At 32.3% G+C, this 26,723-nt stretch overlaps 3 protein-coding genes across 6 annotated transcripts; 1 reads left to right on the forward strand and 2 right to left on the reverse strand.

Moving 5' to 3' along the window:
* Positions 1–850: 850 nt before the first annotated feature.
* On the reverse strand, positions 851–4,324 carry LOC144848119 (uncharacterized). Its single transcript, XM_078704814.1, has 4 exons — positions 4,243–4,324; positions 3,194–3,669; positions 2,721–2,876; positions 851–1,923 (listed from the first exon to the last, which is right to left on the reverse strand). The coding sequence occupies exons 1-4, from the start codon at positions 4,246–4,248 to the stop codon at positions 1,857–1,859; spliced, it is 705 nt and encodes a 234-aa protein (XP_078560940.1). The 5' UTR covers positions 4,249–4,324; the 3' UTR covers positions 851–1,856.
* On the forward strand, positions 3,065–26,723 carry LOC144848117 (threonylcarbamoyl-AMP synthase-like). 4 transcript variants are annotated; one of them, XM_078704813.1, is made up of 5 exons: positions 3,065–3,153; positions 21,347–21,542; positions 22,144–22,378; positions 22,918–23,054; positions 25,845–26,723. In XM_078704813.1, the coding sequence occupies exons 2-5, from the start codon at positions 21,439–21,441 to the stop codon at positions 25,903–25,905; spliced, it is 537 nt and encodes a 178-aa protein (XP_078560939.1). In that variant the 5' UTR covers positions 3,065–3,153; positions 21,347–21,438; the 3' UTR covers positions 25,906–26,723. The 4 variants fall into 4 exon arrangements, with proteins under 4 accessions (XP_078560939.1, XP_078560938.1, XP_078560937.1 ...); XM_078704812.1 differs by lacking the exon at positions 3,065–3,153 and adding an exon at positions 15,284–15,426; XM_078704811.1 differs by lacking the exon at positions 3,065–3,153 and adding an exon at positions 15,717–15,810.
* LOC144848603 (uncharacterized) lies at positions 8,397–12,666 on the reverse strand. Its single transcript, XM_078705412.1, has 4 exons — positions 12,595–12,666; positions 9,411–9,859; positions 8,984–9,142; positions 8,397–8,506 (listed from the first exon to the last, which is right to left on the reverse strand). The coding sequence occupies exons 1-4, from the start codon at positions 12,595–12,597 to the stop codon at positions 8,437–8,439; spliced, it is 681 nt and encodes a 226-aa protein (XP_078561538.1). The 5' UTR covers positions 12,598–12,666; the 3' UTR covers positions 8,397–8,436.

A 26,723-nucleotide genomic window follows, 5' to 3' on the forward strand; every position in this document is an offset into this window, starting at 1 on the left:
CCAATTAACTAAGATTCCAATGGCTCAATATGGTGTGAGTGTTTAATTAACTCAATGATTTAAGAACCTTACCGTGTTTATTAAAATTCAAATAATAGAGATTATACTGCATCAAAGCAGGCTTGCTTAACAGAGCGAATAGGTTTGTGGTCTATTGAATGAATAAGACCACTGAAAAAACCACAAGCTCTTATTGAGATAAAAGGTTTGCGGTTTTGTTCCTTTTGGATCATCCAAGAGAGTGTATGAATACTACACAGAGATGCAGATGAACCTTTTTCATATTATATGAGAATTAAGAAATTAAATGTAGTACATTCAATGAAATATATTTTTTCAATTATTTTGATAATTATAATGATAAACATTCTTTTCAAATGTACCTAAAACAATTTACCGTAATTAGTCTATTGTAATGTTTATGTACTAAATATTCAGCAGCTATTAAGATAGGTAGATCGACAGTCATCTAATCTATTCTTGTCTATGTGTATTTAGATTCGTATCTAGATGACTGTCAATCGTCAGTCACGGTCTATCTAATGACAGCTGCAGAATCGCGTGAAATGTTTCAAATAATTTGTGATTCTTTTTCTCGGTGAATATAAAATAAGGATTAGCTAAAAAAGATAAATAATGTAGCCGTTTTCTTCTTTACACCCCCATGACTATATATTAACATTGTGTAAAACCTCGAAAATAAGCCCATCTAAAACAGAAGGCCATCTTGAAAAGAATCCCATCCAAGAGTACTTTTTATTTTCAAGGTTTTACGGTATGATATCAAAATGGATGATGATGTATATTAGTATAACACCTCCAGTAAATATTAACACACAAATACCATGACTTCAGTTGCACATAGCTTTATTATTCACTACACTATTCTTAAAAGTACTGTATGTAAATTAGTTTCACATTCGCATATAGATTCTAAAGACTAATTAGCATATTGTTACAGGTGTAACATTAACAATTGATTATTGATGTTACAATGTTATGTTGATTGATGGTCTCTCATTAAGTTTATTTTCCTATAGCGTTAATATATAAATATTATATAAATATTATATAAATATTATATAAATCATATAACACATTCAGTTCATAGTATGATACATACACACTTTTCTCATTATCAGATCATGATAATAATTGAATTTCTTTCACAAGCATAACACACTTTATAGTGTATACAGTTTCTTAGAATTTAAAAATAAATTACTCTCAGAATATATATATAAAATACTGAAATAGGTCAACAAATTAATATAATTTGTAATAAATGTGAGGTAATATGATACATTATAAAAATATATTCATATTAATATATGCTGTAATACCATAAAGTACAGTTTAGCAAATAAAAACACATATCTATACACATACGTATGACGTAATTGCGCAGTTCATGACGTAATTGCACATGCCATGACGTAATTTTGTAGGTACTGTATAGATTTATAATCAAGTTGTATTTGTTTTTTTAAATAGTATTCTAAGCTAAATCAAGGTATATAGATATGTCACACAATCCACACACTCCGCTGCGCAATAAATACCTTTAAAACTCTAAAAATATAAATTATTTCTGTATATATATATATATAAAATCTGTATAAAATATTTCAATCTGTATAAAATATTATAATGTTACTTACTACATTGCACATCATTCCTTGAAAAAATAAAACATTAAACCACTAAATGCGATTTTCTATGCCTACTGAGCTCACACAAAAATACATAGGCCTATAATACATTCTATCTGAGATCAAGAATGGAAAAGTTCTGCGGAGAGAATCAATCCAATAGCCTACGAGTTTTCCTGAATATTTGAATAGGTTCTTGTTTTTCTATGAAGCGTTCGTGGTATCTATTGTGTAACAGGTAACCGGTAATTTAACCTGGTCGTATACATACCTGAAAAAAGAAATGAAATAAGGCCATTTTAAGTTGAGTTGATAGGAATTGCTACTGATGCTATTCTGGGGCTTTTCCTAGAACTACAGGATAATCATTTATGCTGTCTTTGATAAAAATAATATTCCAAATATTCCAACCAAATGACGTCATGATAAATAAAAACAATACAATCGTTGTATTGTCAAGATATTTTAGTGCTCTTACTAATCATGACGTCATTTGATTGGACGTGTGAAAATATAATTTTCATCAAAGGAAGCATAGATGGTTATTCTATAGTTCTAGGATGCAAAGTTTTTATGTTTCTTACTGTATATTTATCGTCGATTGTTATCGTCCTACTAGTGTAGATGGGCCTTTAGTATAATAGTCCATTGTTTGGTAGTTTTATCTGCTTGGGCCAAGCAATTGAATTGGGAGACTAACTCGGGCATTAAAAATATAATTTAGATCACAGTAGTAAAGACAGTTACGGTGAATGATTACCCGATTCTCGGTACGGTATCTCCACATTATGGCGAATTATCTGTCCAGGCAACTTCTGTATATAGTGTCATGGACCTGTATTCTTGTTTGTTACGGTTAAGGGTTGGTTAGGTGTATGGTCTGTGTGATACATATGACACTGTATTACAGAATTCGCCTATGATACTGGACAAATTATAGATACAGTACCTATAATCGGCTAGAATGATGAAGTATAAAGTTTCTACAAAATATAAGGTTAAATCCGGACCCAGTCACTTAAATCCTGTCCCATTAAAAATATCTCTATTAAGCACAAAAATACTTACACACGGAATCCGTTCTCACATCCCGCTGTACGTAACACTGGTACTGAATAAAACCCGTGTTCACACTTATAATTTGTATTAAAATCAGCCCTGCCATTTTTCTTGATTATGCCGTATTCACACTTGCAACGAACATAAGGGAGACTGTCCGGATACCTGTAATGCCAAAATACAATGAGGGCGTATTGAGAATTATTCAGAGTATACCTATAGAATTAAAATTTAATTTCTATAACGAAGGCCTACTATATATTATTCTATTGTATAAATGTCCTGATGCATGCATTCAATTGTTACCGGTACCGAATGATTTGAGAAACTAAACACAGATCCATTGAACCAATTACTGATAAATAATAAGGAAATAAAATGACGTAGGCCAATACACTTTTAACGGGAGGAAATAATTGAGTAGACGATTATATAGTATGTGGTAGGTAAAACACTATTTAATGTCTTTAAATGTTACTTACAGATTTGAATTGTGATAATGAAGGGTTTCATATGGGCAAGTTGAACGGTCTGCTTCTGTTCCGTTAATGAACTCCTTCAGAATAGAGTCAGGGTACTCGTTAACCATGTAGGCATACGTAGCATTTACGGTGATACTGTGAGTGTGAACAGAGGCTCCTCTGTTTAATCGTACATGCATATCCGCTGGCGTTTCACACTTGGAAAAATCTTCAAATTCTTCATTCGTTACACCATCTCTTGCTATCGTAACCTCTTCTGTCGATAAGCTTCGTGAAACAGTCATCAGCTGTGTAACAACATTTTCGGCGGCTTCTTTAGCCTTAACACCTTGCTCAATTCCATTTTCCCAATCGTTAAAAAACGTGGCATCTTCGTCGTCATTATTGGAGATTAAATTTCTTTTGATTTTATTTGAAGGATATGCTGACACAGACAACAAGCAGAACATAGTCGTAAATAATAATCCCTTAATATTCTGGAGAAACAAAAATACACAAGTTAAAATGCATTGTATATGCCTACAATATTTGTTTAATTACATTTAATAGACATAATAGTCAAACAAGTAAAAACATACCAAAACTATATGATTATAGTAAAACCTGTAAACAATTTCTAATTAAATTTGAACAATTACAAATTTAATAAGGAAAATAAAAATCGTATTTTCTCCTCAGAGATGGAGTGACAATGATACTATATGATAATAAATAGGCCTATGTGTCCACTATACTAGTGTGGTGCCACCCACAGTGATAAAGATTTATGTAAAAATAATCATATTGAAGATAAAGAACAATATAAAATTGTTTTTAGAAATAAATAAAAGTTATTAGAAATAATAGTCAAAGCATTGCAAAACTATAGTAACAAATTTAAAAAGTTATTTTTTTAGACAATTGAAAAAATTCGCATAAGCAAAAAAAAAAAAAAAAAATCGCAAGAGAATATAAAAGTAAAAGATAATTATATTGAAGATAAAGAACAATACTATCTATATAATTAACTTATAGAGATTGAATACTTTGTTCATGCTAGATATACAAACCTTCATAGTTATCTTTGCCTCAGTCGTGGTTATTGCAGACAAGTGTTAAATGTAAGATTAATATTTCTCAATTAATTTAAAAATTTAAACTAGGCCTATATATACCCGTCGTATAGGGGAAAACCATAACTCCTAAAAATATAAATTACAGTTTACAAAGTGTATTCCGGATTCGGCTTGAAAAATGACTCATATCACAAATTTGGAATGACAAAATAATCTACCAATAGAATCGGTAACAATACATTGCCAAACATGTTTTTTTGTAGACTAGCTTAATTAAAGAAAACAATATAATTGTTATATCATTTTAATACAAATAGTTTAATATGTTTAATGAGGCACAAATAAATTTGATATCATATATATTAATAGTAATCGTAGTTTAACTAATAAGATTGTCGATTTCCATTGAAGTACCAACATAAGCAATGTGTCGGTAAAGGGGAAATTTAGGGAAAATCCCTAAATGCATCTTACCGGGTGATGGCGCTCTTATTGAATAATAAGAACAATCGGTTTAAAGCGAGACCAGGACGTGCACAAAACACATGCAGTTATATTGGTATGTTTGGGTTTTCTGAACATCCTAATATACTTACGAGATATGGCATTCAATTAATATGAGTTAATCTAAAAAATCTAAAAAAAGATATAAACAACTGTTTAGACGTGCTCTTTCGTATTTTTTTTTTTTAAAGATTGAAACTGCCCATTCCTTATGCCTAATATTTTAGTTCTACGACTTTTTGTCGTTTCAACTTTTATATCAGACAAGCTATCCATAATGTTAGGCCTACATATAAGTACAACCAAACGAAAAGAGATACAATATATTCTGTAATAACCAAATGAAAGAGAGAAGACCAGGCATTCTGACATAGTGAAGACCAGGCATTCTGACATAGTGAAGACCAGGCATTCTGACAGTGAATCTCCTTTTAAAATATATTCATCTTCACTACATCAACATCTTATTCACAAAGATGTTGTTTTTGCTTTTCATTATAATGACAAGAAGACTGCAAAATTGAGCGCCTAAAACATAGAGATACTGAACTATAATATCATTATAATATCTCTATGCCTAAACTAAAATTCTTAGAAGTAAGTATAGAAAAGATTGCTTTCCACAAACAGATTTCTCGCTGATGTAGGCCTATCAGGTTTGACTTAACAACATGCGTAAAGCATGGTTATAACATACAGTACTTTAAGTCGATTGATATCCTTTTTAAAATAATTAGAACATAAAGGCCTATTAAATAACTTTACAAGACTAAAGGTCACGACGTATAATAACTTTGAACACAATTATTTCCGGTATTACAAAGTATTTTTGCTTCAACGATGAAAACCGTAAATGCTTATTAAAGTTAACTTTCTGTTCACTGAAACTCTAACGTACACGATTTATTGCTAGATGAGTTTGATTTCTATATTTTTAATCTTCAACAATTGTAAACGATTTTAATGTATCGAGGACCCTGATACTGATAAGTTCCTTCATTGGAACTGGATAGGCCATATATATAACATAAGAGTATCACTTATTACTGTACAACGATACAGAGATATTAAGATTGATAGTGGTTGTTTATTAGTTTCCACAAATAATACATATACTTTGCCTATAATAAATCATGACATACTTATAAATGTAGATGGTGGTCACAATAGGTCTAGAAGTAGATTTAAGCAGAGGCCACCATTAACAAAAAAAACCATTACAATAATGAGATTATTTTACAATAATTAAATAAATAAATAAATACAAATAAATGATTTAGAAAAAGGTTCGACACACAGTACATAATTATAACATTCATGCCAAACAATTTTACATCCTGGATATACATGAACAATTTTCTCAAATAAAGTATAGTAATTATAGATTTTTAGAAGATTACGGTATATATATAGAATTTATATATCTCACATGTCCATTGAATCAGCTGGGTCGAGATTAGTTGCGGTGCTTTCCCCATTATATGACACTGTTTGCAGCACACATAGCTCAACTATGCAATCATAAAAAATTAGTTTTGTGTAGATAAACTATAGTTTGCCAGGAAATTGTCCACTGAATAGAGGGGTGTCCCAAAGTAAGGGTAACTTCCAAATTGTATCTACTTTTTAAACTACAACTTTTTAAGCGTTTTATGCATTTTTATCGTATTTTAACTTCTAACTTGTATGCACGTTTTTGTGCAATAATGTGTGTGTATTCTATTTGAATTGTTTGTTTATATTTTATGTTTAAATTCCATATTTGAGTCCTTGAAAAGTAATATCTTTACCAGAAGAACTCAAAATTATTAATTTTATATATCTTGTTTTAAGTCCAAATTACATGAATACCTTGTTTCTACTATTATTGTTTAAGTTAATAATATATCTGTTTTAAGTTAAATTATAAATGCATTCGTTTAAGTTAAATGCCTTGTTTGTTCATTATCATGTTTCTTACCCTACCTTACTTAAATATGTTGCCTGGACCCCACATTTTAAAGCTTAGCTTCCAGTGGGGTACCCATTTTCTCATTTTTTATTTATTATTTTAGAAAATGTTAACTGTATTTTGTTTTTATTTGAGAAATAGATTATTATTGATTGATTATTGATTGAGTCAATCAGTAAGTGAATGATGTATATATATCCGTTTTTAATTGTACTAATATATATTTGCCAATCTTTAAGTAGAATTTCTATTATTATTTTATATAATAATGGATAAATAAAGCTTTTCAGTATTCAGTAACGCTCATACAATAATCGGATGAAGATTATTGTTTGTTCCATCAATTGGATTTTGTGAATGCTCTCTTCTGCCCCCACCTCCTCCATTTAAACAATAAATTGGTAATGGGAATGTAGAAAATCTATTATATAGAATGTCTAAACTGTGATCTACATAATTTATGCATGTGTTCAAACAATTTGAATCTGATACATGGTAGTTAGAGTGATTATTATGATAATAATTATTATACTGAATGCACACGTGATGGATTTAACAACACAAAAACTAAGGCACATTAGTTAGTTCAATTTAGACTATAAGCTTTATTCACACATGCAAATGAGGAACTCATTTGCATAAGTTGACTAACTTGTTGCTGTGTTATACTGTAAAATAGCTCATGCACATTTAAATGTTATACTTCTACGCTATATAGCGTTATCATTATATAAATATTATAACATACTCAGTTTGTTTGTATGATACATACATACTACATTGATCAATAATTTATTATTATCAAATATTGATAATAAATCCTTTTTTTTAAATCATAAAACACGTTGTAGTGTATACATTTTCTTATAATTTAGAAATAAATTACCTTTGGAAAAGACCATTTAAAATGGTATAATTAAATAATATAATAACGAATTATTACGGTATAATATATTTTCAAATATATATAATTATATATGTGTACATTGGAAATACGGCACTCACAGAGACCCGGATAGGCTACTTAAAATCAACATTTTTATACAAGGAAGAGAAAGTTAATAAATGGTTCTCTTTAAATAATAAATTAAATCGTTGATCACCAATGACGAATTAAAATCTAGTTTATTATATATTTGTATTGCAGATAAAGCACAATTTTAAAAACTTTTGTATAAATATTATTATAAATATTATTTATCATATTTAAATAGTAATCAAGTAAAATGTTGTATTTGATTAGTTAAATCAAGGTAAGCCTGAACTTCACAGATTTTCGTGCAATAAATATCCTTTAAAAACATATATTCTATTAAATATAAAGTGGTTATATAAATTATAATATAAATTATGTATACAATAAGTTAGAGACAAATCAATATAAAATATGTAAAAGATATTCGATTGCACATACACTCCCCCAACCCCCCCCCCCCCCCCACCCGCCTTTTTTTGTTTGTTTCAAAAGATTATAAAAGGTTCACCACTTCTGCCCACTAATCAATCATGCATGCAATTTCATTCTATTATAGCTAACGATACTTTTAAATGTATAAGCTTATTAGTTATGGTAGATAAGAGATGCGCTTCACACAAATTCACTACATCTAATTTGTTCTAAGAAGAAACATATTAACTGTAATATTTCCAATTTCCTTGTTTAATTACGTTGAGTTTGACTATTTTGTCCATGTTTAATTACGTTGAGTTTGACTATTTTGTCCTGGTGTATTTTAAGAGGAGTTTGTGTTGCTTACAGTCGTGTAACAGGTAACCGGTAATTTAATCTCGTCGTATTCATATCTGAAAAAAGAAATTAAATCGGATCAATCAAAAGTTCAAAATAAAATTTAATAACAAAAAGATCGACATTTCGGAGCCATCATGGAACCATTCTCAGGAACGAAATGAGTAAAAATAAAAACAAAATACAAAGAGTGAGGAAATACTTCAACAATGGTAACAAAGACTGAAATTCCTCTCGTTAACATTTAAACAATTTTTGATTGAGTCATTTTAAACTTATTTTTATGATCTATAGTTATATTGGCCGTTTGTGGAGCAAGCGCGTAGGCGTTGTCGGTTGCTGGTTGACATTATACCTTGCTCCAGTCCAGGAAGCGATCCGTATCAATGTACAATACAATCAAATTAATCGATACCATTTCCAATAAGTATATGGAGGAAATAATTTTACCTTGTCAAAATTAAGGAAATTGAGCTATAAAATGCGGCCTAATATTAAAGAAAAAAAATTATGATTAGACTCAAAATACTTACACACGAAAGCCGTTGACACATCCAGTTATTCGTAAAACTGGCACATTGTAGTAATCATGTTGACATATGTGATTTGTAGAAAAGGTGGCGTTGTTGTTGCTATCCACAGCAATGGCGTATTCACATTTACAGCGAACATACTTGTGGGTGTCTGGGTACCTGCAAGATAAATAGGCCTAATATTAGAAAATATTGCTAGGCCTCAAATAGACGATCGTAATAATTGGCGAAGGGCGGATCTAGGAAGTTGGTAACAGGGACCGACCAGGGCATGGGTATCCTTCCAGTAAAGATTCCAGTACCTTTCCCCACTGTCACTTTTCCTTAGAGGGGATGAGAGGGGTGGGAGACGATTGAGTACCTACGATACATTATATTATCACAGTATTGTAAGTTTAGATTTAGTTACTAATAGGCTTATACTTACAGACTGGAATTATGATAATGCAAATATTCATATGGACAAGTTGAGCGGTCTACATAATCAGTCCCTGTATTAAAATCATCGAGAACACTATTAGGGCACGTATTACCATTATGGCTATAAGTCGCATTTATGGTTATACTGTGTGTGTTAACAGATGCTTGACGGGCTAATCGTAGTTTGACATCCGATGGCGTCTCACATTCCGAAAAATCGCCAGTCACCCCGGCTCTGACTTCTTCGCTCGAACCACTAGTCTGAGTAGATGAGTCTATCAGATCATTTCCATTTTTCGTTGCCAACTCTTCCGCTACCTCTGTGGTTGCCTCCTCAGTGTCTACGTCAGCAACGAGATTATTTGATGCGCTTCTTCTAATTTGTTTTGAGGGATAAGCGAAACACATAGACAAGTAGCATAAAGTTGTCAGTAAAACTGTTAGTCCTTTAAATTCCTGAAAATACATAGAAATGTAATGCATAAGTACAAAAAGAAAATTTACAATAATTACAAGTACATTTTTAAAACTGTAACGTTTGAAATAAGTACAATATTGTTTTTACAATTCACAAACGAATAGTTTTTATAACAACGTTTAAAATAAGTCAATATATAATACAACATGGCAGGTTATGAACTGAAAGTGTATACAACAATAAAATATTTAAAAAAAACATTTTATTAATTTAAACGATATGGCTTCCCGTTGAATTCACACAACCGTGACATAATAAGGTTATGAAATTAAAATATTATTATACTAATATTAGAATATGGCCTACAGTAGTGTATAAATGTACAATGCACAATATTGCATACAGATACAGTATAAAAATATACACCTTTATAACGCAAGCCATGGTTACAGAAGAATATGTAGATGTATAATTAAAATGTCTGTCGAGGTAATTTAAGCATTAAATATATACCCGTCGCAAAGAGAAAAATCTAATTCCTAAAAATATAGATTACAGAATTTTAAAAAATCCATTCCATTTTAGTCATTTTATGCCGGATTCTCGATTAAAACGACTATCACGTGAGCAGAATATCAGTTTACAATTCCCTAATTGTTTCTTTTTATTAATAAAAAAAATACTTAGGCCAGGCCTATACTTTAAATACTTAGGCCAGGCCTATACTTTAAATACTTAGGCCAGGCCTATACTTTAAATACTTAGGCCAGGCCTATACTTTAAATACTTAGGCCAGGCCTATACTTTAAATACTTAGGCCAGGCCTATACTTTTAATTCCTAATATTATAATATACTTCTCAAGTACATTTACATAATGTTAGTTTATTACTCAAATATAATTTTATTAAATAAGTATTATTAAGCAGACTATAACTTGATAATAATATGACGTCATATGTGTATGCGACCAGATTTTGCCTTTGGTGTGGACACAATTAAACGGGGAAATACCGCTTTGGTTTTTAAGTTTACCACCAGGCGATACATTGTGCACCGTTTATTTGAAACACTTACGGAACAATTGAATGAAATTTCGTCCCGATGAGAAACTTTCTGTCCTTTTCGGACAATTGTCTTTTATTCATTTCAATTAATATACCCCTGAGGAATGTATTTTGTAGATTTCTCAATAAACACGTCTATAATTATAATATGCTTGGTACTTTAATCTATATATTTTTCGTTCTTTCGTTTTTTATTTCACAATGCATCAAACGTGTTATTTATACAGATTAATTCAATTCAAAGTATGAAATAAAAGATGCAAAGCCTGGAAAATAAGTTACTGACATTAACATAAGTAAAGTCAAGTTTGCAGTACACCAACGGTTTCCTAAGTTACTGACATTAACATAAGTAAAGTCAAGTTTGCAGTACACCAACGGTTTCCTAAGTTACTGACATTAACATAAGTAAAGTTTGCAGTACACCAACGGTTTCCTAAGTTACTGACATTAACATAAGTAAAGTTTGCAGTACACCAACGGTTTCCTAAGTTACTGACATTAACATAAGTCAAGCTTGCAGTACACCAACGGTTTCCTAAGTTACTGACATTAACATAAGTAAAGTCAAGTTTGCAGTACACCAACGGTTTCCTAAGTTACTGACATTAACATAAGTAAAGTCAAGTTTGCAGTACACCAACGGTTTCCAAAATAGTTTGTATTAATAAAAATGCATAGGATAGAAATGCATCGGCTAAATTTGCAATGTCGTGATGAAATTATCTCACAGCGTTTGAATGAATCGTCATCTATAATAAACTGTAAAAGATCGCTAACAATAATGTTATATCTAGAGCATTTAGTAGTTATCATAGTTTTTATCCAATTTTGTTTAATGAGGGTGACTCAAAACAGCCGAGGCTGTCATGCATGAGGCCCTCAACACTTAAAAAACGGGAACGATACAAATACGAAAAGACGAGAAAAAGGAAACCAATAAGAGAAAAAAAGAGACCAATCAAAAAATATATAAATATATATACATAGTATTTCCTAAAGCATGGTTCCCAATAGGACGCAGCGCAAGGACATGAGCGCAACGCAAGGACATGAGCGCAACACAAGGACGTGAGCGCAACGCAATGACGTGAGCGCAACGCAAGGACGTGAGCGTAAGGCAAGTAATTTATCAATCACAAGTAAAACTTGGTTTGCAATTAAGACGCAACACAAGGAAGTAGACGCAATGCAAGCTATCTATCTATCTATAACTATCACAGGCGACAGTTCGAATAATCCATCGCTTTTGATTGGTCAAATCACCTTTGTTGCTATTACGTTCTTGCGTTGCGTATAATTATAGTGATAACCAAATGTAATTATTATGATTATGCGAACTGTCGCTTTGTCGTTGTGCTTATACGTTGCAATCTTTAAAAAACTGTTTTGATATAATAAAAAGCATTTACAATTATGCCTTTGTTTAAAATAATCTATTTCTAATATTTTTCCTTCATTATTATTAACGATATTTCTTATATAGTTTACATTATTAACTGACCAGTTATTTTTGCGTTTTGCATTAATTTATATTTTATTGTAAAACAATACTTTGACTTTTTGTCAAGCAATTTATAAAATTATTTTTACTACTATTAATTTCAAGGTATACAAAACATAATGTAAAAAATATTCCTAAAGTGTTACTATAGCTTTGAATGCACATCACTATTGTTAATTAATCTATAAAATAGTATAACTTACCATTACGTGTTACTTTCTGTATACACTTCTTTATAATTGTAATCGTTTTGAACACTTTACTTGTTAGATGGCTGATCTATACCATTTTCAAAGTTGAGCGATGTTTTATATACAAATTTTTTTAAGGAAATAAATATATGCTAAATTTATCGCTGTATAATTTCCGCTATAATCTAAATCCGTGCATTAATGATTACTTCATAATTTCATTAAATAACATTTTACCTAAACAAAATCAGGTAAGGATGTGGGTTAGTGTAGATTTCCCCTTTCTTAGCTAGCACCACAGGTACGAGTTGGACATCAACATGTTGTTTATTTGATTTAACCGTGGGAATAAAGAGAAATACTCTCACTCTTCCCTAATTTTTATTTTTATAAACATCAGAAAATAATGATTAAACATTACTGCAATTGGTATTTGAGATGGATGACTGTGTTTATTTTTTAAATTTTGTATTTATCTTTATTTCTTACGAATCCGAAAACTCGCCAATTACAGGATTATTAAATATACTTATATCGTTCTAGTATCTGCCTCAGACGTATTGGCAGTGCCTATCCTCTGGTTAAGGTGGGCACTGGACGAGAGAAGCCCTTGGTCAATGTTGGGACCAGCCAAATGTGCCTTAAACGGTCCTGGCTTAATCATCATTCACAGGAATGTAAGACTAATTGAAATTGTCGTTTACGACAGAAGTCGGCCATATATATATCGTTTTAGGCTTATAAGGAGTGGAATAGAAAGGGTCGTGGTGTTATACACCATGACACAGGATCGGATCGGATTGAACCCTGGACCTTAAGATTGGAAGGTTAACCACCAATACTATAACAAACATCTTTTTACGTTTCCAAGGTGTTGAAAATACAGTTTACTATTTTAAGCAAAAAAAGGGAAAGAGAAAGAAATTGAAAATTAAATCATGGCCAAAAACAGTACGTTTCGAAATAATTGTTCTGTTTCAAATTTAAAAATACTGTATCATATAATACCATATTTAGCAACCGATCTTTATTCCCGGTTTAATATATGATATTATTGACAATTCCTTCCTGTTATTGAATGTTTCTTGGAAATGAAAGAACAATTTATGAAAAGAAAGTCTTACTTCACTACCGGCAAGATGAGACAAGTATGCTTCACTTCTAATCCATATCCTAATAATGGTCTTTAGTTAATAGTTATATTTTGTATATTTATTTACTTTGCTTTTCTTTTATTTTTAATTTTACCATATATTATTACCATTATTGAACTTATTGAACACCGGAAGTATGTATAGATTATAATGAATATAACACTATGATCATACATAGCTTTACTTTGTAATTAACAGCAATTAACGTAAATATTTAAGTAACTTGTATGTTTAAAATAAATTTAATTTCACAGTATGAGGGAGCATCGCGTATTCACCGCTCTGGATCCAGTCGTATCTCTTCTTGTTTTTTTTTTAAATGTATCTATTTCATTTATTTATTTCCCCATATTGCAAGAGCGTGACCCGGGCATGATGAGCTGCTTAATCGAATCAGTGTACATACTTACTTACTTACTTGGTACTTGGGGGTTGTCCTCTTGAAAACTCCACAAGGAAATCTGACAAAGAGGCCTTAGGGGGTGGCTTAATTAATAATTATCATTATTGTATTCAATTTTATATTATTTCTGATTCTGTTCATCACCCTGTATATATGAAGCTCACATAATGAATTTGTTGCTAAAAACAAAATGCTACAATTTTTTTATTCATGTTTGAACATTGCATCATAAAGCGATAAATTATAACATTCTTAAATTAATTCGAATTATATAATAGTCTTTTCTATTTCTGTTATTTCGATAATTGTTATGTTGATAAAATGTTAAGTAACATTTGTTTATTTCATTGTTATTTCCTAATAAAACCACAACTGTTGTTTTATAAAATTGCATATAACATTTATTCCATTACCCTTTGCTTTGTAATGTTTTACTTTCGTTTATAACAATTATATAATTGGAAAATTGTAATAGGTAAGGACCGAGGACTTATGAAATACTAAAAATTGCTGAAAATTAAACGACTTACGTTTTTCAGAAATTATTATCGAAGTTTGTCAATATCGTAAATGATAACGCAAGGATGTATGCGATTGATCAGCCGAACTTTCGATTGTGATTGGTCAACTCACTTGCGTTGCGTCAACCAGTGGCGTTGATGGGCAGTGTCCATAGGCATTAAAATATGTCGAAAAAGGCTAAAACCACCTGAGGCCTCCAGCGTTGGAGGGCCACTTGGTGTTCCTAAGCCAGGAGGCCTCTGCGTTACGCCACTGTAAATAGTATGTACGGCATGCGCACACCTCATGAAGTAAACCAATACCACTTTCAATAAAACTCATAATTATCTAAAAAATCAAGCCTCATATATTTATTTTACTGTGGTACTTTGATTGCATCTTTTAATTATTATCTTCTTCCTTGGCAAATATTTCAAATTGGCAGGGAATATCTCAAAAATCATATTATTGTATTCGCAATTTATTATTTAACATTTATTTATAAACGAAGCCTCCTCTTTATTTTGCAAAAATAATCTAGAAAAGAAACCCATCTCGAAAAGACGTCCACCACAGAGTCCTAAAAAAAGAAGAAGCCCGTGGGCTTCTTTTCGCGTTTTTACGGTAACAATTTAAATCTCTTTCATTTCCGACAGGATCCGGAATGGAATCCAAGCTTCCCGGAATGGGGGACTGATTGTGTTCCTTCTCATCGGTATTGATTGATCCACGTCGTCCCACGCACCTAACTATTTAATCATCCACTGTTTCCTTATAGATATTCAGGTTAGTTTAAACAGGTTGGTAATGAAATGCGGAACTATTTTAAGAAAATAACCATCATCAATATTGCTTTTTATGATATACTTTTTGTTTGTTTTTTTGTCATTTAATGTAAATGTTTATTGGATTTAATTCAATGGATATATGGAATTGACAAACAACAACAACAACAAACAAAACAGCAACCAACTAGAGTGACACGGACCCATCTGCGTTATCCGGTTCACCATCAAATATAGATTTTAAAATATATGACAAGGATACTAAATATTTATTTTAATTCAATTTATTTATTCTCTAAGACATAGGCATGATGACGTACCTTTTACGCTTGTTTTCCATTAGCCTGAGTTATGATTGATTGCGCGTCTTTCCACGTCATTAAAAGTAGGTGAAAACATAATACGCATGCGCATTAGTGATATAAAATATATCATATCATTTTGCTCAACAACAAAAATCGTGAAAATAAAACGTTGCCGTTGTGAATATTCTATTATTTTTTTTAGTCGCGTGCTTCTACAGCTCACTATGTCGGTCGGTTGGTCGGTCGGTAAACACTAACTCAAATTCGAACACGCGACTGCAGCCATGTATATGGCCTTGTTCTATACTTCTTCCCTTTTTATCCAATTATTTAAATGTTTTATATATTATAATGTTTTACTTATGTATTTGTTTTTAATTTTTGGATGAATAAAGAAAGAAATCATATAAATTTTGATATAAGAGTACGTTAACGCTAAAATGAAACCCTGAAGGTGGTTGGAGGGGTAGTTGTAGGGGTGCGAACGAATTATCAGTTTGTGTGACGCTAGAGACGTTAGTGGTACCATAACAGCACTAACCTAGTAACAGTGTCCTTCATCTTCCTCCACTATTTATAAATTAGTTGTAATTAAGGTTAAAGTATAATAAAACTATATTACCCGGACATACAATTCTATTTAAAGTTTTACAATGCCCACCACTCCCGTTTTCATTCGTCGTCGTGTTTGAAGAAGATAAGTATAGGACCATTTTAAATAATAGGAAATACCAGTCACTTAAAATGCTGTTAAATATAACTTTGTTTTTATAGTTAACAGCCTAATAATAAACTCCCCCTCTCAACTATCCCCCCCCCCCCCCCCACCCTCCTCCAGAACATATTTTGGAATAAACTACCCCCTTAAATAAACGTCCCCGGGCGACCTTGCCCCGCCACATGCAATATTCTATCATTACACATTTCTACTGAGTAGATTCATGACTTCCAAGAACTACAATTTTGTAGAATTTTGATACTAACTATTCTTTTTTCGGTACCATCAAAACTACTCCATAGCCTACGACTTGCTTTCCACTTGTTTGTCCATCGACGCAATGCAAGAAGCACGTAAAGCTTGGTTCCCACTAGGACGCAACGCAAGGACGTTAACGCAACGTAAGCGTGTTTAAAGCTTGGTTCCCACTAGCGACGCAATCTACGCAACGTACGAAAATGCTCTTCCAATAACTGTGTTTTCCCCTGCCTGCGTGAAATCAAACCTGCGATGTTTGCAGCACTATTGCATCGTCGGTTCCCACTTGTGATTACGCAATACAGCACTTTGCGTCGATACGTCGCTGCGTTACGTTGCGTTGCGTTCTAGTGGGAACCACGCTTACGCTTGGTTCCCACTTGGACGCAACGTAAGGACGTAGACGCAACGCAAGCGAGTTGACAAATGACAAGCGACAGTTCGAATAATCCATCGCTTGTGATTGGTCAAATCCCTTACGTTGCGTTAAGTCGTTGTGTTGCGTCTCTAGTAGAAACCAAGCATAACCAATGACAAGCGACAGCCGAATAAATCCATCGCTTGTGATTGGTCAAATCCCTTACGTTGCGTTAAGTCGTTGTGTTGCGTCTCTAGTGGGAACCAAGCATAAGCCCGCCGCAAGATAATTAACCAATCATCACGATCTACGTTGTACCCGGAAATAATTTGACAATATTCGGTATTATGTTGTTATTTTTTTTTTAAAGGCCTAGGTGATTTGTTGCACCAAAACTGTATGGCATTTCTTACTAATTGAATCCGTCTATGATGTAATAATATTTCATTATTTGAATCCTAACATCATAGATTGTCAGAACTTTGCAATTCCTTCGGGTCCACGATGTGGGTTTCATTTCCCTTTTTTTTCGATTTCATTTTCCTCGACAAATGTCCAGTACCTACGTCATGTGTTCCGGTTGTTAAATTAGGCAAAAATAAATTGATCGCCAAAGCACATAGGTTTGTTTGCGATTGCTGTGATTTCCTAGCACAAATACTATATAATATAATTTATATTTATTTGTATTTCACATAAATTGTATCTTCAATGGCTGAAACCATCATATTCCAGTGAGATAACACGAATTTGAATTGTCTCCCTGAAAAAGTATTAAAAAAAATTGTCTTGAAAATGCAATTTTAATGTCACATAATAGTTATTCACTTTGATAATCCTTATGATTGATGAATGAAATCCTTATTTTTGTTAATATAATTATTAATAATAATAATAATACTTATTATTAAAACTGCAAAATGGCATATTCAAATTCTGATTTTATTAGTCATGTTTCATGTTTTGTTGGAGAACAATACATCTTTAACATCTTTTCCTACCATATGATTTTAATCAATTTTATCTGGTGGAGATGATCTGGCATTCAATCCAGTACTGCCTGCATCCGGGCATCTCCAGCATTCTCTCATTGCATTTTATCATTCGTTTTAAATTATACGGTAGTTTTTTTTGCTGGATAACTGTTACCGTAACATTCGTTTTTTCATTAATGCTGATAATGTTTTCTGCAGATCTTTTTATTAATAAAATATATTCATTTCGTAATAATGTTTCAGTATTAATAAGTTACCATATTCATCTCTTTAAATGTTAATTTCTTAACACATTTACTTTTTAGCGTATTAATTTCTTAGCGTATTCATTTTCTTAGACATATTCATTTCTTAACATAGGCCTAATCATTTTAGCATATACAACATTTCTTAACACCATTCATATTTTAGCATATTCATTTGATAAAATAATCATATTTTAGCAAAGGCATTTCTTAACACAATCATATTTTAGCAAAGTCATTTCTTAACATAATCATATTTTAGCAAATTCATTTCTTAAATTTTAGCATATTACTGCAGATCTTCATATTTGTGTTCTTATTGTCAGGAAACAGCGTGTCATTCAACCCAAGACCAACTTTTACTTTTCCTACTAATGTTATAAGTTTATTAGACCTATATTGAATATACATTAACCGAACTGATTTAGATATTACTACATTCCAACCACTAATCCATATAGGCCTATCTTGAAGGCTAAAACCTCAATGGGAAATCACCTTCTCTAATTAATACCGCGAATCCCTTCTCTAATTAATACCACAAAGATAAATCTTCTCCTTGTGTATCCGCATGGTAGTAGGCCTAATATACCTTATATGTTATTTGTCCATTGACGTCATCAATTTAGATAGCACATATAAGTTGTATTGAATTGTTTTTAGTGACATCTTTGATGGAGTACAGAATCCTGTAGGCCAACATTTCTTAACACAATTCATATTTTAGCATATTCATTTGTTAACATAATCATAATTTAGCAAAGTAATTTCTTAACATAATCATATTTTAGCAAATTCATTTCTTAGTGGCGACTCATTTCTTTCAAAACAAAATCCATTTGTAACTGTTCATGAATGTTTATTTCACGAAGAAAACAAAATAGACTAACATCTTCGAGCGAGTATACTCTAAGGCCAAATATAGTATCGATTATTTAAAACAAGAAATACTTCTTACAAAAAACGCCGCTCGATCTTTTGACGTAACAGTTTTAAATATTGTTGTTTCTTCAGAAATAATGCTTTATTATCAATTAGTAGGCCTAAACATTTTGTGTAACGTAAATAGTCTAAATAGAATAACAACTTCGAGCGAGTATACTCTAGGCACCATATAGTATCAATTAATTTAATTATTTAAAAATAATTATATATAGTAATATTATGTAATTGTTTTTTATACATTTTATGATAAAATAGTGACGAAAACTAGGTGACATCTTAACAGAATGTTTGCATACCACCAGTAACAAAGTATTTTTATGATTTGTTTCTTGGAAAATCCTAAATTAATATTCTGATGTTGATGATGCTTGGCCGCTTAATTAGTTAATTAGTATAAACTCCCAAAAGTTCCAACTCTATTTTAGTCTCTCCCGAAATTATAAAATTAACAATCATAATTATTTAAAAATACATTTTTCGTTCGTATTATATCCAATACATCGATTATATAGATTAGCGCTTATTGAAATTCCTAGAATTAAAGGCTGCCACCCACTAGGACACTAACGATCGACGATAAATAGATAAAAATATAATGTCTTACATAAAACAAAATGAATTAGAAAAGTTTTTATTCTAGAACTATCATCATGAGATAACCATTTTTGCTTTCTTTGACGTCATGATCAATGAAGAACAATAAAATCGTATCGTCACCATTATTATTGCTCTTACTAATCATGACGTCATGAAATTATTTTCATCAAAGACAGCATAAATTGTTATCCTATAATTTTAGAATGAAAAGTTTTTAGATCTTTTGTTGTATTAAGGAAAATGCATATTTATTTTATCAGATATCTATTATTTATCGTGGATCGTTATCGTCCTAGTGTGTAGCAGCCTAAGCATTTCAATGAAGGGTAATTTATAATCGATGTACTGTATAATAAATACGAGGAAAAATTCTTAAAGATATATTGTGGCCCTGGAAAAAAAAGATTTGTACAATTCTTTTTGATATGCCATTTAAAAAAATGATTTACCTGTGACAAACAATAATTTAAAGCAAAAAATTGTTTGCCAGATAATGGGTTTCTGGTTAAATTTAACTGTTTATTTTGTCTTTTTAGAAGTGAAATCAGTATTTTTTGTTCGTTTTTCTATGGCAGTGATTAACTTCATTAAAACTGCAAAATGGCCTTTTTAATAATCTTCATTTTCATGTTTTTTGGGGTGACAATGAGATCTTTAAATAGAATCTATACTCATCATTTATTCGACCTATGTGCCGTAGTTGGGGGCGCTATGACGATTTAAATCAAAACACCCTTACTGCGAGATTGCATAATATAAACGTGTACAAATTGTGATCAGCAACATGGCTCGTATTATGTTTTAAAATGAGTAGATTCATTCCTCATTTCAATTATATAAAAGCCTATATATTACAACTAAAACTATTAAGAAAAGCGATGTCAAAGATAATTCACATTAAAAACGGTAGGTATTGTCTGTAGTGCATAAAATTGCAACAAATATTCTAGGCCTACCGTGTGGTGTGGTGGAGGCAGTTGAATCAGGCGAGGCGGCACAGAATCGCGCTGTCGCCGGCGAATATACGATGATGCAATATGATGAAACTAACAGGAATGGCTTTGTGATTTTTAAAATTGTATTATTTGATTAAAATGTTTTGATTGTTCTTTTATTATGTACAGTATAAACGGTTTTATGTTTTTTGTTGTTTTTTCAATTTTATTATTTAAGAAACCCCCCAAAAAAGCCTAGTTTATTTAGGCCTACTGTAATACACTCTGTAATTAATGATATTAATATTAAATATGCACATTTTTTACCATTAATTTTAAAAGAGTAAAATTCTAATCCACCACGTGTTTAGTTCATTTAAATTTTTTATTAATCAACATAATTAATAGTAAAAAATAGTAGCCCTTCTTAGTAGTACTAGTAGTGTTAGCCTTGATCCTGGAACTGCATCTGCTTGATGATCTTGAAGATGTCTCTATTATGTTTCCGAATTGTTCAATAAATTTTGTAAATATTCTCCAATATAAAATTTACTATGTATTTCAGATCCAATAGCAGCAGTTGCTTTGGCTGCTGAACATTTAAAGAATGGTAAGGTGATAGCAGTGCCTACAGACACTATCTATGGCATCGCAGCCATGGTGCAGTCATTTGAGGCAGTCCAGGATCTATACACTATCAAAAGCCGCAATCCTCATAAACCAATCGCTATATGTGTTTCACGAATAGAAGACATCCAAAAGTAAGTTTTACTTAATAAACCATGGAATATATATAATATAGAATTATGGAAGTAATCCTTGAAAACCAAAAGCTCATTACAAAAATAATTATCACCAAAAATCACTGTGAAGTCATAAATCACCACCTGATTCTTAGTGCTATACTATATCTTCTCATGAAAATATAAAAAAGTATCAAGGCAAGTTCTGTAACACAGCAACTCATGTGTTTCACATGTGATGTCTGTATCATGGAAAGTTAGCTTACGGTCTATGATATGTGCTCCTTTATCATAGAATTTGCCTTTGGTACTGGCAAATTTAGAAACAGAATCAACTGCATATTTTATGCCATTATTATTTATAATTATTTACCCATTCACACTCCCCTCTTCCCCTCACTCCACTCCACTTTTCCTCTTCTTTATTGTTTATTTTATATTTATTTCGGAATTATCACTTGGCACATTTTTTCTAGTATTCATATTCACTAAGTCAAAAAAAATACATATATATTGATGTAGTCCATATTATTCAATAATTATGTAACCAACAACCACGTCATTTTATTTCTATATCATGCTATCATCACCAAACCATTTTTAATTTCTGTTTCTTTAGGTGGGCAAAAGTTACAGTACCCAACACATTACTAAATGACCTTCTACCTGGCCCAGTTACAGTAGTATTTCATCGAACTGCTGCCCTCAATCCAGACTTTAATTCAACAACCTCATTGATTGGTCTTCGCATTCCAAATCACCAGTTTATCTGTCAGCTTGCTGATCGTGTAGGGAGCCCTCTTGCTCTCACAAGTGCAAATATAAGTTCAGAACAAAGTTCACTTTCTGTCAATGTAAGTTTTGTATATAATAGAACCATTGAGACCTAGCAAAGTGTCCCCTTAATAATTTACACCGTTGGCCATTGTCTGAAAACATATATTGCCTCTCTTTCTCCTCACAGAAAAGTGTAATCCTTAGACCTCTAAATATAATAGGAATGTCACCTGATTAGGGGTTGGCCATAGTGTTAAAATATATATTCTTTTAAACAAGAAAGTTTCTCTTTAATACTGTATGTCCCCTGAATAGGAGTGTCCTTTGAAAAGGCATGGGGTGTCCCCTGATTAGACGTTGACCGTAGTGTTTTTGCCCCTTGTTCTCTTTGAACTTAAAAATATCCCCATAATTGAGATGTCCCTTGAATAGGGGTGTCCCAAAGGAGGTGTTCTACTGTAATGGAACAGAGGCACATATGTACTTATCTCATGGAATGTTAAATTCTGTTTCAATAAAGATAAAATATAAGTTGCTATGTAGACAGACTTTATTATAAAATAAGAATTAAATTGTCTAAGTACTTAAAATGGGATTTCTATGTTTTCATTATTAGGAATTTGAAGTATTATGGCCGAAACTAGATCTAGTATTTGATGGTGGTGTGATCGGCGAGACCAAGGCATCCAGGCTTGGTTCAACAGTTGTAAATTTATCAAATCAGGGTTATTATAAGATTATTAGAAACGGAAGGTAAGTTCATTATTGGAAGATGATTATATCTGTATACTGTACATAATGTATTTTTTATCACAAGCAAATTCAAGTCAAATTTATGGGATTTTAATGAGAACCATAGCAAATAATAATTCAAGCCAAATTGAGCAAGAATCAATTTTTCATTTAATTGACCAAATACTTGTGATTATCCGGTACAGTGTGACACTCAACTGTACCAGAATACTGTTTAACACTGTATCAGACTGTACTGTGTAACACTTTACCATACTGTACTATGTAACACTGTACCAGAATGTACTGTGTAAAACTGTTACCAGAATGTACTGTGTAACACTGTTACCAGACTGTACTGTATAACACTGTACCAGACTGTACTGTGCAACACTGTTATCAGACTGTACTGTATAACACTGTTACCAGACTGTACTGTATAACAATGTTACCAGACTGTACTGTGTAACACTGTACCAGGCTGTATTGTGTAACACTGTACCAGGCTGTACTGTGTAACACTGTTACCAGACTGTACTGTGTACCACTGTTACCAGACTGTACTGTGTAACACTGTACCAGGCTGTACTGTGTAACACTGTTACCAGACTGTACTGTGTAACACTGTACCATACTGTACTGTGTAACACTGTACCAGACTGTACTGTGTAACACTGTACCAGACTGTACTGTGTAACACTGTTATCAAACTGTACTGTGTAACACTGTACCAGACTGTACTGTGTAACACTGTACCAAACTGTACTGTGTAACACTGTTACCAGACTGTACTGTGTAACACTGTTACCAGACTGTACTGTGTAACACTGTACCAAACTGTACTGTGTAACACTGTACCATACTGTACTGTGTAACACTGTACCATACTGTACTGTGTAACACTGTTACCAGATGTATAGACCCTCAATAGTGGTGTCTCAACAGAGGGGTTCTACTTCATTTAAAGCTTGTGGGTTGTTTTGACAACAAACTCATAAACTTATGTTTAACCATGGATTAAAGAATAGAAGGATATGCATCGACGTGAGATCAAGGGTTCCTTGACTCTCGCCGACAGACCGCGGACCGCCCACAATGTTATCAGTTTAATTAACCGCATGGTAACAACGAAACGGTCGCGTGCCTAATATATTGTTTACTGCACATGTGCAACGACATCTAACCTTGTTGGCTACGCTTCTTTCGCGCGTTCTTTGGTGGCATGATGTTTTAGCGCTAGCAACAACGGCGACGAACAATTCATACGACAAATTTAGTTATAACCTTTCTGATGAGGAATTGTAAATGCTATAATTGTAATTAGTATAGGTTTCTGCCGCGATTGATCTACGCTAATGTTTTTATGACATTAAAGTAGCATTTTATGACCTGTAGTAGCCCTACATCTGAGACAATAACTATTTGTTGTATCGGCCTAGGCCTAGCCCTACATGTAAAATTACAAAATCAGCAAGGATACTAGGCCTAGGCCTTTTCTTCTAGGCTTACTAGTAAACCATATGATTTGCCGACATTGATACTGCCTAGGTAGGCCTAGGCTAATCTTAAGTGTAGTAGATACAACGTGTAAACATGATCTATATACTCACCGTTGTCTTACTTCTTGTGTGAATAATAATAGGTACTTCGTTTTTTCGTGATTAAGTTTGCCCTGCGTGTACTTTTCAAAACGACCGCTAGGTAACGAATCGCAACTATACATAGCCAGCCAATCCCGGATCAGGGATCGCTGTTTTCATTCAATTAGACCCGATGATTGGATGTGGTGTGGATGACATAACCACTAGCCAATCACCAGGCACTACAATTTAAATATAATCACCTCGATAATTAAGGAGATTTATGAAGAAACCACTGCTTAGCCATATATTAAAAACACGATTGTTGTATGGGTGAACACCGGCCACGCTAACAACATACATGGTCAAATGCATAATTTAATATTCTATAGATTAACGCAATTTTTAATGACAGAAGATGGCAGGCAAATAATGATAATTCAAATATAAAAATTGCATATTTTATTAATATTACTAACTACTTAAAATTACTAGTCGTAAGAAAGTGAACTTTTCGTAGTCCGATTGTGATGAAACTAAAACAGAATTATTCAGCAATATATTGTTGTTGTCAATTAATCATCGACGCAGACATGTCAATAGAACATTCAGACTGCGCATACGATTTCTACATGGTTACGTTTTGGTCTCAAAAAAGGTAACAGTTGATTCGCAGCGTTTTACAGAGGGCCGCGGTTAGAGACACGGAGTTCAATGAGCGTGTTTGTTTGATTGGCAGCAGTGCTTTAGTATAGGCAAGCGCGTTGTAAAATCGTTTGATGTCACCGTCGATGCATATCCTTCTATTCTTTAATCCATGGTTTAACTTACAAATTACTTTATACTACAAACAGATAAGAAGCTGATTTAACAGCTTACCCTAATTATTCAATGTCCAATATCTATCTTGCTTTATTTACTTATTGTCTGGTAAAGTTATTAATCTATTATAAGATAAGTAAGGGTCAGTCATAGTTTATTAAAAGGGTCAATCATTTGTAATCCCTTACAACAACACCAATATGTTTGTTTAACAGGTCTGGTGGAACAAAGCCCACAATTGTCCTTTTCTGGGGGAATTGGAAGACACCACTTAAAAGAAGTGCAAAATATTACTTTATTAAATATTATTATTGTTATTCACAATACTAGTGTGTGTTAGTGAACCATTTTTCTTCTACACACACTTTTTATTCTAGCCACACTTTAAAATTGTTTCTTTTTCTCTTAGTGCATATGAAGATACTGTTAACACTTTACAAAAATATGGCCTGAAAGAAGAAGGAAGGTAACAAAGAGTGAGAGATATACAAGAATTAAACTATTAGAAATCATTCCAAATATGCGACCGTGTAAAGCTCTGTCTACACTATCAAACTAGTTTGACAAAAAAAGTATGATGTGTCCATATATGGGCACAGCACATTTTGTTGTCACATAAAGTTTGATAGTGTAGACAGAGCTTAAGCCATTAGAGATGTTTTGTATATATTTATGTATACATCATGTCACCTGCTGGATAATTTTTAAAGATTTGTATATGTTGAAGTCTGTGACATATTTAAAATGATTAGCACAAAGTAGTTTTCAGTAGTAAGTTTTATTTTCATACTTTTGTATATTCAAAAAAATAAAATTGAGTTGAAATGAAGATGAACTATAATATATTAAATTTAAACTTTAAAACACTATATAACACTGTATTCTATATTCTTGAATGGCCTAACTATAAAAGTTTAGTCAAGTTCAATTAAGAGTCACCATCAGGCATTTTCTTCATCATTACTTCTGAGAGTTTTACTCTTTGGGAGCAGGAACGTTAGGTGACCACAGCCAGTAGTGTAACCATGACCACAGCCAGTAGTGTAACCATGACCACAGCCAGTAGTGTAACCATGACCACAGCCAGTAGTGTAACCATGACCACAGCCAGTAGTGTAACCATGACCACAGCCAGTAGTGTAACCATGACCACAGCCAGTAGTGTAACCATCTTGATTTTATCTACTCAGGACACACCCTGTTAAGGAAACACATCCATTTTTGGTCGAACAAGGGGATGTTTTAGCCAACCCATATTCAATGACTATTCATGACGTAGTGTGATGAA

The sequence above is a fragment of the Antedon bifida genome, chromosome 7 (genome assembly GCF_963402885.1).
Source record: "Antedon bifida chromosome 7, ecAntBifi1.1, whole genome shotgun sequence".
NCBI lineage: Eukaryota > Metazoa > Echinodermata > Crinoidea > Comatulida > Antedonidae > Antedon > Antedon bifida.